At 38.6% G+C, this 17,099-nt stretch overlaps 1 protein-coding gene across 7 annotated transcripts in view; it reads left to right on the forward strand.

The window, feature by feature from the left end:
• Nucleotides 1–17,099, forward strand: part of APP (amyloid beta precursor protein) — a 274,620-nt gene that overhangs the window by 93,032 nt on the left and 164,489 nt on the right. For all 7 annotated transcript variants that reach the window (XM_082391920.1, XM_082391921.1, XM_082391922.1 and 4 more), the window contains exon 4: nt 16,795–16,907. In XM_082391920.1, coding sequence (XP_082248046.1) covers nt 16,795–16,907 — 113 coding nt within the window. The remainder of the gene's footprint in view (nt 1–16,794; nt 16,908–17,099) is intronic.

A 17,099-nucleotide genomic window follows, 5' to 3' on the forward strand; every position in this document is an offset into this window, starting at 1 on the left:
GTTGGGCCAAACTTAGAAGCCATCATAAGACACTGGATTAGAGAGTAGGATCAGAACCTTCCAGGGGAAATTCTCCAAATAGTTCATGATATACCTTTTGGAATATATATATAAGCTTTAATATAGTAATTTCCTGCCCTAAACCCTCTTCCTTGGAAGTCTAGAAATTCAGTTATTTCAGTTCTCTCAGGAGCAATAAGCCCTGGCAAACTGATTGACAGTAATGAAGCTAAGCCTTGTTTACAAATCTGAGTGGCAGTTCCTAAGTCCACCGTGGAGTGGTAACAGAGGGAGAGATTCTAATTTAGCCGGATCTATCCCCATGAAAAGATCACATGATATTTGAAACATAACTCAGTAGAACTGGATAATTTCTTTCTTTTTTTTTTTTTAATAAATTTATTTATTTTATTTATTTATTTTTGGCTGCACCAGGTCTTTGTTGCTGCGCGCGGGCTTTCTCTAGTTGCGGCGAGCAGGGGCTACTCCTAGTTGCGGTGCGCGGGCTTCTCATTGCAGTGGCTTCTCTTGTTGCGGAGCACCGGCTCTAGGCGCGCGGGCTTCAGTAGTTGTGGCTCGTGGGCTCAGTAGTTGCGGCTCACGGGCTCTAAAGCACAGGCTCAGTAGTTGTGTTGCACGGGCTTAGTTGCTTGGCGGCATGTGGGATCTTCCCGGACCAGGGCTTGAACCCGTGTCCCCTGCATTGGCAGGTGGATTCTTAACCACTGCGCCACTAAGGAGGCCCAGAACTGGGTAATTTCTTAAACATGTTTTTATTGAAGAGCTTGATGAATCATGTATACTTATATTTTCTTCTGTTAGATATTGTGTCCCTCTCCCCTCGATAGCGTTTCGGGTACAATGACAGAATTCTAATCCTTTTTTCTATGTTTTAACAAAGACTTGGGAATTTAGAACAGTGTATTCATACCGTAAAAGGTTGTACTAATTCCAAATACCACATCCTAGATATTTCCTGGCTAGCTCTTTTGTTAAATGCCGTGCTTTTTTTCTGCGTCATTCTCTCCTTACCTACTTCCTCTTGCCCTAAATAGTTTTGCATCTTTTAAGATATAATTTTTTGGGGGGGAAGTTGTGAATTAGAACATTCCTGAAATATAGAGCAACATTTACTCCTCTGAGTGTTAGGAGACAACTCCATTGTCTCCTAAAGCTAGACATTTCAAGTCTAGTCTGTACACAAGAGAATCCAGAAGGGACACTTAATAAGCTCTCAAGGAGCACAGTGTGGCAATTGGGTGTTAGGTGTCTCCCACTTAGGAGAGAGGTGGGCTGGAACAGCCGAGTCTGGGCATCATGAACATGCGGAGTGGTAGCTGGTTGTAAGCACGGATGATGAATGAACGTGTTAAAGGTCCTAGGCCAGACCAGCAGGGAAACGGAATGAAGGTAGTGAAACTCCTCTTCTAACCTTAGCAAGTGATAAAGAGTCCGGGATGTGGGATCATGAGTAGTAGCTGTAGAGGTGAAAAGGAGAGGGGAGAACTAGAAGGATATATATATTTTTTTCACTCAGAGAATGGTTTACTGGAGTTCAGAATTTCAGAACATTTTTACATCTGACATGATCTGAGTTCCATCTGCAGAAATATGGATAGTTTGAGTGGAGTAGAGGTACAGCCCGTGGGGATAGGGACACAAATCGGTGATAAGTATTCCTGGAGAAAATAGAAGCATAGCTTAGTGGGAAAGGGGACCTGGGTTTTACAACCAAGTAGAATTTGTTCAGCCCCCATTTGGGGCTCCCTCAAAATGTTGAATGTTGTGGTATGATGCACAGTCTGAGAAATCCCCCCAAACCTTCACCAGAAAGCAGTAGAAAGGGAGCAGAGCAGATGTCAGTGGAGGGTAGGAACCTGGATGAAGATGAAGTGGTAGAGAGTAATAGCTACGTGGAGGGGTGTGTTCCCTCCCCTACCCGGCTGGCCCAGGTCAACAAAGTGGATAAGGCCACCCAGTGTGACAGGAGCTGGTGGTACCAACGATGCACAGCTCTAGAAACCCCCTGGGCAGATGCCCTCCGTGGGTGGAGCGTCCTCTCCGTACTGCAAAATAAAGGGATCATGGGAAAAACCAAAAGAAGAAGTAATCGCAAATGATGAGATTGAGGAGGTGTATAATGAGAACTTCAAAAAGTGTGCAAAGGGCTTCCCTGGTGGCGCAGTGGTTGAGAGTCTGCCTACTAATGCGGGGGACACGGGTTCGAGTCCTGGTCTGGGAAGATCCCACACGCCGCAGAGCAACTGGGCCCGTGAGCCACAACTACTGAGCCTGCGCGTCTGGAGCCTGTGCTCCGCAACAAGAGAGGCCGCGATAGTGAGAGGCCCGTGCACCGCGATGAAGAGTGGCCCCCACTTGCCACAACTAGAGAAAGCCCTCGCACAGAAACGGGGATCCAACACAGCCAAAAATAAATAAATAAATTAATTAATTAAAAAAAAAAGTGTGCAAAGATTAAGAAGACTGTGAAAGCAGGAAGCTGGAAGACCTGAGTAGCTGCTCAAACGTTAAGACAGTCTCTTAGTTGAGGAAAAACACTGGCTTGAGCATTGTGCTTCCTGAGGATTCAGAAGACTCGAGTTGGAAGAGGAAGTTGTTAGAATGTATGAGGTAGACTGTCTCCTTGAAGAAGTTAGCCCACAGGGCTAACTTCCTCTGACATCTTCCATCTTCCCCTGACATCTTCCAAAGGAAGGTTTTATCTCAAGGCTGGTACGATAATCAGGGTGCCACCTGAGAGCTCTCTCCCTCCCCAATTTATTGTCTGACCCACCAGAAGTAAGTATGGTGAAAGCATGGTGAATACGAGCACATCCCTGTGGTTTACAAAGTGAAGGGACAGGATGACTGAGAAACCCCTCACAGCAGGCTCTGAAAGGAACATACCATGGCTGAGCAGGAGGGATTGGAGTTCAAGAGAGCCTCTCACAAATCGCTGGAATGTAACTGTGAGAGATCGAAAACCAAGGTACCTTTGCAAAGTAACAGAGATTCAAGGAAGATGCTATAAAGTTTAGGAAATATGCAGCAGATATAGAGGAAACAAATTGCTGAGCTCCAGCTACAAGGAAGAGCTAAATATTGCATCGTCATGATGGGTTAGAATGTGTGATCTCCCTCTTAATTGGAACTACTAAAGTTATTTTACCAATAAACAAGTTAAGAAAAGGTATTATTATAAAGCCTTTGGAATTATAAGTTGTAAAACAGCAAATAAATTGAATTGTATGTGAAAAAAAATGTTGAATGTTGGTTTTATTCCCTTATATTGCTTCCATATAAGATAGATTTTGACCCAGTGAGGAATTGCTTATTGTTCTTTGGGTACAGTTCCAGGAGTTGATGGTCAGTTGGTACTTGATTCTAATATGATTGCTAAAAGCAGTGCTCTCCATGTGAGTGTCCAGCAAGGGAATGGAAACGTTGACTGAAAGGTCAACATTGAGAGTAGAGGAGGCCGTTGAATCCTTAGGCATGACTAGGGAGTGAGAAAGTGCTAGCAGAGGGTCAAGGACAGAGTCTTACTTTATAATCAGAGTTACTCAAAGAGGAGTCAATGAGAGGGAAAGGATGACTAGCTTAAGATAGAGAACGGGAGGACAAGTGTTCCTAGAGAAGACAGAATTTAAGGAAGAAAGTGATATGGTAGAGAGCAGACAGCTGATTTGAGGGCTGAGAAGAGACTAATGCATTTGTTGCTGCTGACCTTGAAAGAAGACTTGCCGAAGATTGTTGGAGCAAGGTCAGATGGTGATGGGTTGGAAAGAGCAAGTCAGGGGCTTGAAAGTGACAGTCCGTGACTCTGTTGAGAAGTTTATCTGTGAAAGCACCTCTTCCTGTTTTTGTTTATAGCCTGCCTCACACATGCGTTTCTGAGTAAGGTACGTGGACAAAACATGCTGTATATTTTTACCTCTCTGTATAATTTAAGGTTTTGGTAATAACTGGTGGTTCTTTTGCCTCACCATGCTATCAGCCTGATTGGTATTTAGTTGGCAATTATGTGGCCTTTTAAAAGCCCCCATACATCACCCCAATTAATTGCATCTTTAAAACCCATCAGGCTATGAATTTTTTAATGTCAGAAAGCAAGAAAGTGTTAGGAGAAAGCAGCCAGTGAGGATACTTGCGTTTTCAAGAGATGAAAAAGAGAATTTACCAGGATATCTCTATAATATCAGCTTTTTACCTCATCTCTCAAAATATAGAAGACTGAACTAGGCTAAAAATGAGTAGGTGTAAAGGAAACCTTATTTAAATTTCCGTATTTGAATTAATCGCATGCTCATGAGTACAAATTATAATATGAGAAGTGCAAAAAGAGAAATGAGGGAAGAAAGTGCAGTTTGCTGGTAAATAGGGTTAACAGTAGTAACAAATTGAATATCCCTTTCAGTGATTAAATATATGGTGTTGTGATGGCATATAGAACTGTGTATATAGTCTTCTCAGTGTATTCAATCTTACGTTTATTTCTGTTTAGACACGTATCCTTAGATTCAGTTTCCCTCAGAACCTCAACCTGTCCACGTTCAACTCATCACTCTTTGAAAGATATTCGTGATCTTTAAAATTTGAAGCTAAGCTAGTACTGACCACTAGCCACACGTGGCTATTGAGCACTTGGAATGTTCTAGTCCAAAGTGGTGTGTGCTATAAGTGGAACATACACATCAGATATCAGAGAGTTAGTCTGAGGGGTAAAAAAAAAAACAATGTAGACTGTCTTAGTAATAACTTTTTACATTGATTGCATGTTGAAATGATAAAATCGAGGGTATACTGGGTTAAAGAAAGTATATTATAAAATTAATTTTACCCATTTCTTTTTCCTTTTGTAATGTGGCTACTAGAAATTAAAAACTACATATATGGCCCACATTACATTTCCATTGGACCGGGCTGGTCAAAGCTCTACTGGTGCAGGATTATGTCTCAGTTCTTTTGTATCCTTCATGGAACTGAGTACAGAGGGATATTCAGAATTACTCAGTGGTAATAAAGATGACCCATTAAAGTTCAACCAAATCATGTTGGGTTTTCTACCCTATTTTGTGATAACTTCTGGGATTAAAGAAACAAAGGACAAAACAGGAGAGACTTGGCTCTTAGGGATGTGTGAAAAGGTGCTCAATTCTTAAGATGGTGCCAATGTCACAAATCTATGGAACAGAACACAGGCTTATGGAAGGAAGGTGTAGAAGGTTTAATTATTTTTTTCAAAATAGGGACAGACCAAGCCAGTCACAAAAAGACAAATACAGTATGATTCCACTCATATGAGGTACCTGGAATAGTCAAATTCATAAAGACAGAAAGTATTGTAGAATGGTGGTTGCCAGGGGATTGGGGGAGAGGGAAATGGGGACTTGTTTAATGGGTATAGAGTTTCAGTTTTGCAAGATGAAAAGAGTTCTGGAGATTGGTTTCACAACAGTGTGAATGTACTTAACGCTGCTGAACTGTACACTTAAAAATGGTTAAGATGGTAAATTCTGTGTTATGTGTATTTTACCACTATTAAAAAGAAAAAGAAAAGCCATTCTAAAAAGTGTTTCATAAAGCAATAACCTGTCATTTAAAAAAAAGAAAACACTTAATGAGTTATAATGGATTATCTTAAGGAGACCCTTGCTACCTGAAGGAACAGCTGAATCCAGTCACTTGGGAGCTTGTTAGAAAAGCAGAATCAGTCCCACCCTGGACTTTTCCCATCAGAAACTGCATTTTAACAAGATCCCCAGGTGATTCAGGTACACGTTAAAGCTTGAGAAGCCCTGTTCCAAACATCATTTCTTAAAGTGTGGTCCATGAACCACCTGAATCCGAATCCCTCTGAGGAGGTGTGTTTTCACACCCATCCCAGATCAGGTCCAGGTCTTGGGGCCAGAAGAGGATGGATCTACTGTCTGATCAAGCATCCCAAGGTGACTCTGAAGCACATTAAAGTTTGAGAACCCCTGACCTGGAAAGATTTAACAACCATTATTTTCATAATTCCATCTTTTAACTGATGTTGGGATAATTACAAATATGATTAATAAAAAGGCCCATTATTAATAGAATCAAGAATATGAGTAATAAAGCAATAAAAAAGGGGCAACAGAAAAAACACATGTAACTTAACGAATCTTGGGTGGTTTGGTGAGGAAGGCATGATTCAGAATTTGTGGAATATTGTCATCTGCAGCAACATGGATGAACCTAGAGATTATCATACTAAGTGAAGTAAGTCAGACAGAGAAAGACAGATATCATATGATATCACTTATACGTGGAATCCAAAAAAAAGACACAAATGAACTTATTTCCAAAACAGAAAAAGACTCACAGACACAGAAAACAAACTTATGGGTACCAAAGGGGAAAGGGGGGGGGAGGGGTAAATTAGGAGGCTGGGATTAACATATACACATGACTTTGTATAAAATAGATAACCAACAAGGACATAGTGTATAGCTCAGGGAACTATACTCAATATTATGTAATAACCTATAAGGGAAAAGTGTGAAAAAGAATATATATATCTGAACTGCTGTGCTGTTCACCTGAGACTTATACAATATTGTAAATCAACTATACTTCAATAAAAAAATTAAAAACAAAACCAGAAAAAGAATTTGTGGGATACTGTAACACTTTGCTGAAATAATGAGCATTCCAATAGATTTAGGGCCCAAAGCTGAACCTGGTTCTGTTATTAACTAGACAGAAACCAGATCAGGCCTAAGATTCCTAATCTGTAAAGAGGAATTGAATTCTGTGATCAGTGACTTTTACATTTCTAAGACAAGGTTAAACTTAAAAAGCAAAGAATTTCCTTTATTATTGATATATGTGTGAATATTCTGAAAAATTTTAAAAGAATTTAAATACCACACATTACATATTGAAAAAGAGATTTGCTAAGAAAATCTAAAACTAAGCTTTGTCTAGTTATTTTAGGTGCCATAGACGAGAAAACCAAGTTAGTAAAGATCTTTTTTAACACAAGTTCTTTTCAGTTGACAGTAATTTCATGGACAGTTTTTGAAGGCCACAATGTTGATATAGATGCAAATAGGTATGTCCTTATTAAAATTTGTTGCGGAAGCTTCAAATATTTTTAAGTAGGCATTACTTTAAGTTTTAGATTGACAGAAAAATTGAGAGGATAGCCCAGAGAGTTCCCATACACCCCCTCACCCAGTTTCCCCTAATATTAACATCTTACATTAATATGGTACATTCGTTACAGTTAATGAACCAATTTTGATACATTATTATTAATAAAGTCTGTCCTTTATTCATACTTTATTTATGTCCTTAGTTTTTACCTAAAGTCCTTTCTCTGTTCCAAGATCCCATCCAGAACACCACATGACATTTACTTGCCAGGTCTTCTCAGCCCCTTCTTGGCCATGACAGTTTCTCATACCTTCCTTTTTGATGACCTTGGCAGTTTTGAGGAGTACTGGTCAGGTATTTTGTTAGATGCCCCTCTGTTGCAATTTTCTCATGCTTAGGCTGGGGTTATGGGTTTTTGGAAGAAAGACTACAGAGGTAAAGTGCCCTTTTCATCATATCACATCAAGGGCACCTATTATCAACATGATACGTAACTGTTGTTGACTTTGATCGCATGGCTGGGGTAGTGGTTGTCAGGTTTCTCTACTATAAAGATGCTCTTTTCTCCTCATTGTGTATTGAACTCTTCAAAAGGAAATCACTAGGCATAGCCCACAATTAAGAGCATTATGCCTCACCTCCTCAAGGGCATAGATGATTTGGAATTCTGCACAGGCAGAATTTGCCTCTTTCCACCCATTTATTTATTCAGTTATTTTGACTCATAAATAAATATTTTATATTTTGTGTTATAATCTAATACTACTTTATTAATTATATATATATATATATTATTGCTCAAATTGTTCCAGTTTTGGCCTTTGGGAGCTCGTTCATTTAGCTCCTGTGCTTATTTGAAATACCCTCTTTTATTTTTTTCTCCACGAGATGCTCCAACTCATCTTGTATATTTTATGCCCCAATCCTAGAATCCATTATTCCTCTAAGGAGCTCTGGTTCCTTTTATTGGAGAATAATATTAAAATCTGAGATCTGGGCGTCAGGTGTGCTCATTGCTACTGGAACATCTTTGCTTTTAAGTCCTCTCAACTGACAGAGTGAGGCGTTATATTTGTGTACAGTCCTCCTCGTATGAATATTTCTTTAGCTAACCATCTGTATCTATATTAAGCTAAATATCAGTTCATCCTGATGTCTCCAACTCTAATCTATTATTACACGGATCCTTCTTCCTCCTCCCCTTGCTCATCTGTAAATTCTCACTCCAACAGTGGGAAACCTGGTCCCACCATCCACCTTCTATTTACACAATTGTTCAATTGTGCACTTGCTGAGCAGTATCAGAATTGTTAACTCATACCTTTGTGAGGCTTTTAAAAAGCTGCAAAATTGCTAACAAATGTTTATTTTATTCTTGTCTTCTTAACATATGTCCTTTGCACTGTTTTCATCACTTAAGACCAGTGTTATTCAGAGCCTGGGTCAAACACTATTTCTATCTGTACAAGCTGCCGTTTGTGTATGTACGTGAGACAGGGCTCCATTCACTTGAAAAAATTAGAGAGAGGATTTAGGGGAAACTTTCAGTTTTCTTTTGCCTTTTTCTTATCTTGATTCGTGTAATTTCTGCCATCTGGCGAACAGTTCTGATCTGAAGACTGCCATCTGTCAGTTCTCACTGCTATCTGGTGATCATTGCTGTGAAATGTTGGTGATAGCAACAGTCACGGTCTTTGTTGTTGTTGTTGTTTTAATTGAAGTATAGTTGATTTACAATGTTGTGTTAGTTTCAGGTGTACAGCACAATGATTCAGTTATACATAACGTGTGTGTGTGTGTGTATATATATATATATATATATATATATGCACATATATATGTATTCATTGGTTATCTATTTCATATATAGTAGTGTGTATATGTTAATCCCAACCTACTAATTTATCCCTCCTCCTGCTTTCCCCTTTGGTAACCATAAGTTTGTTTTCTATGTCTGTGGGCGTATTTCTGTTTTGCAAATAAGTTCATTTGTACATTTTTTTTAGATTCCACATATAAGCGATATCATATGGTGTTCGTCTTTTTCTGTCTGGCTTATTTCACTTAGTCTGATAATCTCTAGGTCCATCCATGTTGCTGCAAATGGCATTATTTCCTTCTTTTTTATGGTTGAGTAATATTCCATTTTATATATATATATATATATATATATATATATATATATATATATACATACATATACATACATACACACACATACCACATCTTCTTTATCCATTCATTTGTTGACGGACATTTAGGTTGCTTCCGTGTCTTGGCTATTGTAAATAGTGCTGCTATGAACTTTGGGGTGCATGTATCTTTTCAAATGGGTAATTCGCCCTTGTCCCACGACCTCTTTGAGAATCCAGTAACTACCCATTCTCTAAAGCAAAAACCGTAACAGTTCTATCACATGAAAAGTTTGTTGAAAAGTATTTTGGGTGCTTCTGTAACTATTCTTTCCATCTCTTGAACACAAATACCTTCCAGAAAAATGTCCCAGCCTATTTGTTAACATGTGAAAGTTACAAAATATCAATATGTAATGAGCAAATTCAATAAAAATGTTAGCAGAGGAAGAGTCTGACATGGTAAAATTAAAAATCGCCTGAGTGAATGCTTGTTTACAGTTCTCACTTTGATGTGCATGGATGCAGTAGTGTAGGTTACTAAACACATGAATCTGGAATGTTCTACTCATCTGCACATGCCGGGGGAAAGATTAGGAGAGTCTTGCCCAATCGTTTTCTGCCGTTTTCAGTATAAAGCATCTTCTAGCTCCTGGAATGGAACCAGTTAGATCCTTGACACTTTTTCTCTTATGACCCTCAGTTAATCCTTTAGATTCTATCTTCACACTGTATCCAGACTCTACCCACTGCCCACCATCTCTACTGCCATCATCCTGGTCCAAGCCATTGTCATCTCCCACCTGGATCATTGCCACAGCTCACTACCTGGTCTTCCTCCTTCCAATCCGGCACCCTTGGGCAAGAATAAGTCGCTTAGAAAACCACGCCAGAGTCTTCCAGGGCTCCTCAGAGTACTGGCCAGAGTGCGGGCCATGTTTAAGGCCCCGTGCAGTCTGCTTCCACTCAATGACCTCCTCTCTGTCATTCATCTGTGACGACACTGGTCCCCTTGCTATTCTGTAAACCCACCAGGCAGGCTCCTGCCTCAGGGCCTTTGTACTTGTCCCTCCCTCTGAGATCTGGTTGGTTTATTACCTCACTTCCTCAGGTCTTCACTCACGTGTCGTATTTTTAGTGAGGCTTTCCCTGAACACCATTTAAAATTTTACCCACTCCTCCACCAAAGCCTCTATCCCTTCATCTGCCTTATCTCTGGAATGTTCATTACCGTCTGACATTCTCTTTTACTTTTTTGCTTTATCTTTCCCCACCAGAATCCCATTTAGTTTCATCTCTTTAGTCGACTGCTGTATTCCCAGCACTAAGGAAAAATAGAAGATATGCCGTGAAGAGTTAGTGCGTGAAGGACGGTGGGCACCGGAGGGGGTTCAGGAAACGCCCTCACAGCCAGGGCGCGCGAGTCCGGTGCGAAAGGTGAAAGCACTGATCACTCGGATTCCCTGCTTCTCCAGTCCTAGGGATTCCACCCCACCCTAGTGACCGCTGTTTTTAACTCTCACATCATAAGCAATACTCAAATGTAATACCATTTATCTATAGAACTATAACTTGGTAGAGATGGCGTAATGAAAATAAAACCCCATTGCCTTCAGTAGCTATTACTATTCTAAGTAACTATAATTAGTATTAATATGAGAAGCCTTAGTGGTTGATGACATACTGGGGAAAAGGTATTAGTAATAATACTAATAAAATAATTTATTGAGCACCTTTGCTGTGGGCACTGAGTTGAGTGCTTTATGAATATTAACTCATACTCCCAACTCCACCATTTACTACATGTGTGAGCTGGGCTGATTATGTAACATCTTAGTCTCACCTTCTTCTCTTATAAAGTGAGATCATTGTAGCTGCTTCGGTGTGTGGTTCTGAGTGTGATGTGAGATGATGTCCAGGAAGCATTTAGGCCAGTGCTGGGCACAGGGTCCAGAATTACTGGAACTATTGACATCTTACCTTTGAGAGCCAGATCTGGGCCACATCTCATCTCTCATAGAAGAGTATAGCACAAGGAAGGAAACTAAGGCTTTGCCATTTTTCAGGAATTCCATCGCTAGAATGTTCTCCCGCCCCCTTTCCCTTAACTCTTGAGAGACAAGGAAGAGAGGTTACACCTTGGGCCAAAATACAAAGACTTCAGATGTTTCTAGCCAACACCATTTTAGTCTTTGTGAATTCATAGAAACACAGTTTATTCATCTGAGCTCTCTGTGTCTTGAAGAACATATGTGTGGTTCTGGAATCTTTTTTAATCAATCTGTTCAATCCCACTCTGACTCTCAGAAACTTAGCAGCCTCAGTTTTGAGAAATTCTGTTCTATCCTCTGATATCCTTTCCCCCCTTTTCTCCCTGTGCCATGGATTCACAGTCTCTTTGGTTTTAGTTGTAATACTTTCTCACTCTATTCTATCTTCTTCCTGGAATCATCCGTCTTTTGAAAAGGAACATAAAGAAATTGAAAAATACATTCCTGTCTTCAAATTTCATAGTACTTGCCTGTTTAATATTCATTTCCAATTCTTCTTTTCGAACAGAATTCCAGATCTTTTTTTATTCATGGTGACAATGTGCTCAGCCAAAAATACTTTTTGCAGATTCCCTTGCAGCTTAGTGTACCAGATAACATAGCTATGGTATATAGGATGTTCCTCCCATGTAAGACAGCAAAGCTTTAATAGGGAAAAAAAACAAACAAAAAACCTTCATCCCTTGGCCTTTTCTTCCTGTTCCTGTTTGCAACTTGGATATGAAGTCTTAAGATTCTGTGGCTATTTTGTGACCATAAGACATCATGACAAATGCCAACATGCTAAGGACAGCAGTGCAGAAAGATAGGAATAACCTAGTCCCTGAGGGCATCCTTGAACATCTGCAGTAGCTTCAGCCTCAATACCAGACTTCTTATGGGAGAGAAATAATCCCATTGTGTTTTTAAGCCACTGTTGGTCATGCATTCTCTTCTGTGTTTATCCTGTGTTCTATTATGTGCAGTGGAATGCATTTTCAGCTGTTTCACATGACTTGCTAGCTAATTTAAATCCAGTTTTATTGTCAAGCTGACCACATGGTGGATCACACCACTGAAGTATTTTGTAGCCCAAAAGTGAATCTACTTTTATAAAAGCCAAAGGGAATTAGCCAAATAACCCATTTCGAACAGACTTTAAATGGCAGCAAGTTGAGTTACCACACTTGGATGGAGAATCCAGAGATTCAGATTTTCAGGCCAGTTCCACCGCCAGCTGGCTCTGTGGGCAGGCCACTTGACCTGGATTATTTTCCTCCCATCTGCAAAATGAGGTAATTTGAGTAAGCCAATCCTCTCAAAGACCACCAAAGAGCCAGTGGATTGATGCCTGCAGAGTCCCAGCTGAATTTGGCATTATTGTTTACCTTGCCAAGACTTATTAGCTAAGAAACCAAGCACAGATCTTGTTCCTTAGCTGTGAAAATTCCCTTTCAATTGCAGTGTGTGTAATATAAATTGTGAATTTTTAAAACAAGAAACCAGGTTGTATGATTATCAGTAAATATGCACAGTGTACACTGAATTGAACCACTAGGATTAAATGGTGCCATATTTCTAAAGTTCAGCATTAGCCAAAACATTATGATACTTAATTATCTCATTATGATACTTAATTTATTTTGGTCTCTTTCACTTGAATTCTGTTAAAATTTTTTTTTAACCTGAGGATCAAACCAAATAAACAGAAGGTTTGTTTTAAAAATTAAAGTATGCATTGTTCTATATGGAAACTCCAGGTATATATACTATCAGATTTTTTTTAAGTAAAAAACTATTTTTTAGAGCAATTTTAGGTTCACAGCAAAATTGAGTGGAAAGTACAGAGAGTTCCCACATAATCCCCTGTCATATCATAGGTTTGTTTTTTTTTTTAACATCTTTATTGGAGTACAATTGCTTTACAATGGTGTGTTAGTTTCTGCTTTATAACAAAGTGAATCAGTTATACATATACATATGTTCCCATATCTCTTCCCTCTTGCATCTCCCTCCCTCCCACATATCGTAGGTTTTTAAGAATAATGCTTTTAGAATTAAAAAGAGAGGAAACATAAACCATGTTAAACTAAACCCGTTTCTGAAAAAGGATTTGTTATATTTTTACTACTTCTCTTTAATTCCTTATTAAAAAAATTTTAACAGATTTTTGTGGTTTAATTACTTTAAAATTTCTGATGTGTAACATTCTAGTATGTTTCATCGGTTGCGAAAGTAATATAAGCAAGGTTGTAAAATCCAGTCTTTGCTGAATTTTATTTTGATGTTAGAGTACAATGAGTTTTCTATTTTGCCATTAGTCCCGAGGGCCTATTAAATAACCAGTATTAGTCCTTTAAAAAAACAATCTCATTTGAGGGACATACATTTCTTGGCTTATGTGCAATATTAGAAACCTAAGAGCATCTTTACACTACAAAATGAAATGTCATTTTCCAAATTAAAAAAAAAAATCAAATATCCTTTTATAAATTAATGCTGTACGTGTCCTTTTGATGAACATTAGATTTTACCAAGGTAAGTATCTTTCAGTGACTTTGACTTTGCATTAAAATCTACTCCTCAGCAGATTGGCCTAAGGTCAAGTAAAACAAGACACTTTGTTGTCTGGCAGCTTTTACCCAGTTTATGCCGCAAGAACTATTTCAGGACAAAGTTGGGAGTATCCGATATCTTCTCCTGATTGTCTCATAAACTGATTTAATAGCTTTGGGCCAGACATTGACTCTTTCCAGATAACTACTTGTAAAATAGAAAAACATTGCTTAGTATTTCGGACATTTGTAAATATGCCAGTATGGCTTGACAGACCAGAGCTAATAAATCAGGCAAGCATCTTCAGGCCACTGGTCACTTCTGGCCTCCTGTGGCCTTGAAAATTGGGATGCCTCAGATATAAAGTATTCTTGCTATGGTTGATCGCCTGCCCTGAGAACCCATGAAGAGTCCACTTGGAGAAAGGTATATTGGTTTTGGATGAGGATTTTTTTTTTCCATTCTCCCAACTCATCTGGGTTTTAGTTTGGTTTTTTTTGTTTGTTTGTTTTATTTGTTCCTTTGTTTTACAGTATTCTACGTAAAAGCAAAAGAAAAAATGTGACATCACTTGCATTATGTCATTTCTTTCCATATAATTTATATCTTAATGTTTATGTCTGGGGCTAGGTTCTAATCTCCTGAAGGTAGGCGGCCTTAGACATGCTTCTGGGAAATGAGATTTATATTGTAAGAGGTCCATCACACAGCTGTCGTGGAGCTGAGACGCAGTGACGCACATAGAGAGCTAGCCACTCCATGGACTCAAGGGTTCCTTCCCCACCAAGTACCAACTGCTCACAGCCCTTGGGAGCACCGTGTCTCATTACTTCTTGCATTCTCTGTGACTCACGATACGATGCTGTGGGCACCATCGATTGTTTCAAAGATTTGAGGAATGACAAGATGACGCTGTTTATCCCCTGTGATTTGCTTAGATTTTGATCTAAATATTATTTATTAAAATAAACACTTAAATATCATGAGACGTGCATGTTTGAGCTAGAAACAGACAAAAATTTAAGCGCCTTTATAGAAAGAGAGTTTTAAAGAACCCTTTTAGGGAATTCCCCAGTGGTCCAGTGGTTAGGACTCTGCACTTTCACTGCCAAGGGCCCGGGTTCAATCCCTGGTCGGAACTAAGATCCCACAAGCCCCTTTTATGTAAAGTGAATGAAAAGTTTTTTTCTTCCCCTTCTTAGGACATTTATCTCTTTATGTAGCATTTCAGGAAATTTCATGTAATGGACTATGAAAATAAAAAAATTGTTCTTATCTTTGCTGATATGTGGACAACTTGTATTCCTTGCTCATTTGTAGTCGTTGCTTTAAATCTCTTCTTGCATGTCTTGCTTGAAGGATTGCAGTACCTTACTCAGTGGTCTCCCTGCTTTCATGGTCTCACAACGCTAGTCCATCCTTCACTTGATTAAAGAGTTCACCTGAAAATCAAACTTGAGCACATCATTCTTGCTTAAAATATCCTTTGGCCTATATGTTGCATCCAAAATGGCATCTAAAACCTTATACTCTAAAACTGGAGTCCACCATATTTCTCCAGTCTTATTTATTTCTGGACATTTTTTCCCACTTACCATGTGTTCCAGCCACAGTGAACTTCTGCCTCTTCTACAGATATGCTTTGTCCTTTATTCTTTCTTTGCACAGAAGGTTTCCTTTTGCCATCCTTCCAACCATCCATCCATCCAATATGGTCATGTTTGCCAACACTGGACCATGGATTGGGAACAGGATGTTAAACAAGATAGATACTGTCCTTACATCGTGCAACTTCCCATTCATTTCCTACACGTCACACTCCTGCTCATCCATTTAGACTCACCTCTAATGTTATTTCTATTTTGAGGTCTTTCCCAGGGCACCCAAGCAGATATGTTCACTATGTTGGCCCATCACTTTATCTCTATTACAGCATTTAACTTCTTCATTCATCAAGACATTTATTGCCTACCGTGTGCAGAATCTATGCTGAAAGCTGGGGATACTGTAGTGAACAAAGCAAATAAAAATTAAGCCCACAGCTTATACATTATGTTGTAATTATCCAACTTTCACCCTTAGGAGCATGTGAATTCTTATAGGACTTTATGTATCAATAATATCTTTATAGCTGAAGTACCAGCAATGCTAAAAATAGTTTGCATGATATACAATTTAAAAAATATATATATAGCAAAAGTCTAAGGAGTTTTCATAATTTAATTGAATTAAACTCTCTGTGTATGTGTATATATGTGTATTGTATATAAACATATAATACACATATGTGTATTTGCTTCAGATATTTTTTTAAGAAGTAACATTGTATAGATCTAGTTGAATTTCTCTGTTTTCCTCTGTGATTCCATACACTTGAAAAGTAACCATTACTTTAATTAAATTTCTTGATAATCAAAAAAGTAAAATAAAAACACTAAGCATATATTAAAAATAATAATAATACACATATGTGTATATATAGATTTTGTTTGTTTAGGAAGTAGAAAAATGTTAAATTTTCTATTAGTTTACAAAGAGATTAAAATGTCCAAGAAAGAGGAGTGGACAATTATTTATTTTGATTCTTCTCAATGATTGCCTAGGCAGTGTCAATCTGTCATTTTTTAATCCTTGTTGCAATTGAATGGCAATTTTTTGTATGATTAATCTGCAGTCAGAGATTCATACTAGTTAAGTTAAAATTTCACTTAAGACACGTAGGAAGTATTTTAACCATCAAGGTAATGTGGCAAGGAACTTGGCTGGTTAAGGAAGCAGGACTCAACATTCTAAAGGTACTAGCCTTTCCTGGATTGATTACTTCATCATTCTAAAAGCTGTATAACCTCTCTGAAGTTCTTTCAGCCCATCTTTCCTTGTTACTGTCACTGGGATAAGACCCTTGGGATGCAGATGGGATGACATGAAGCTGTTTTCCTTTCTTGCAGTGGGTGAGTTTGTAAGCGATGCCCTCCTCGTTCCCGACAAGTGCAAATTCTTACACCAGGAGAGGATGGATGTTTGTGAAACCCACCTTCACTGGCACACCGTTGCCAAAGAGGTACCAACCCATTCATTCTTTCTACTTTTAAAGTGAAGACTTCCTAGGAACTATGCACAGTGACATTTTAGAGGGTATTTGGAGGCAACAGTGGTGTTGATAAATATGTTTTTTTAATTAGTATTGTTAAAAGACTTCATGAATATTTTAAGAGGATATCTTGAGGCAACAGCTGTGTTGATAAATAAGTTA

The sequence above is a fragment of the Balaenoptera borealis genome, assembly GCF_965194805.1.
Source record: "Balaenoptera borealis genome assembly, chromosome: 5".
In the NCBI taxonomy this organism is placed as follows: Eukaryota; Metazoa; Chordata; class Mammalia; order Artiodactyla; family Balaenopteridae; genus Balaenoptera; species Balaenoptera borealis.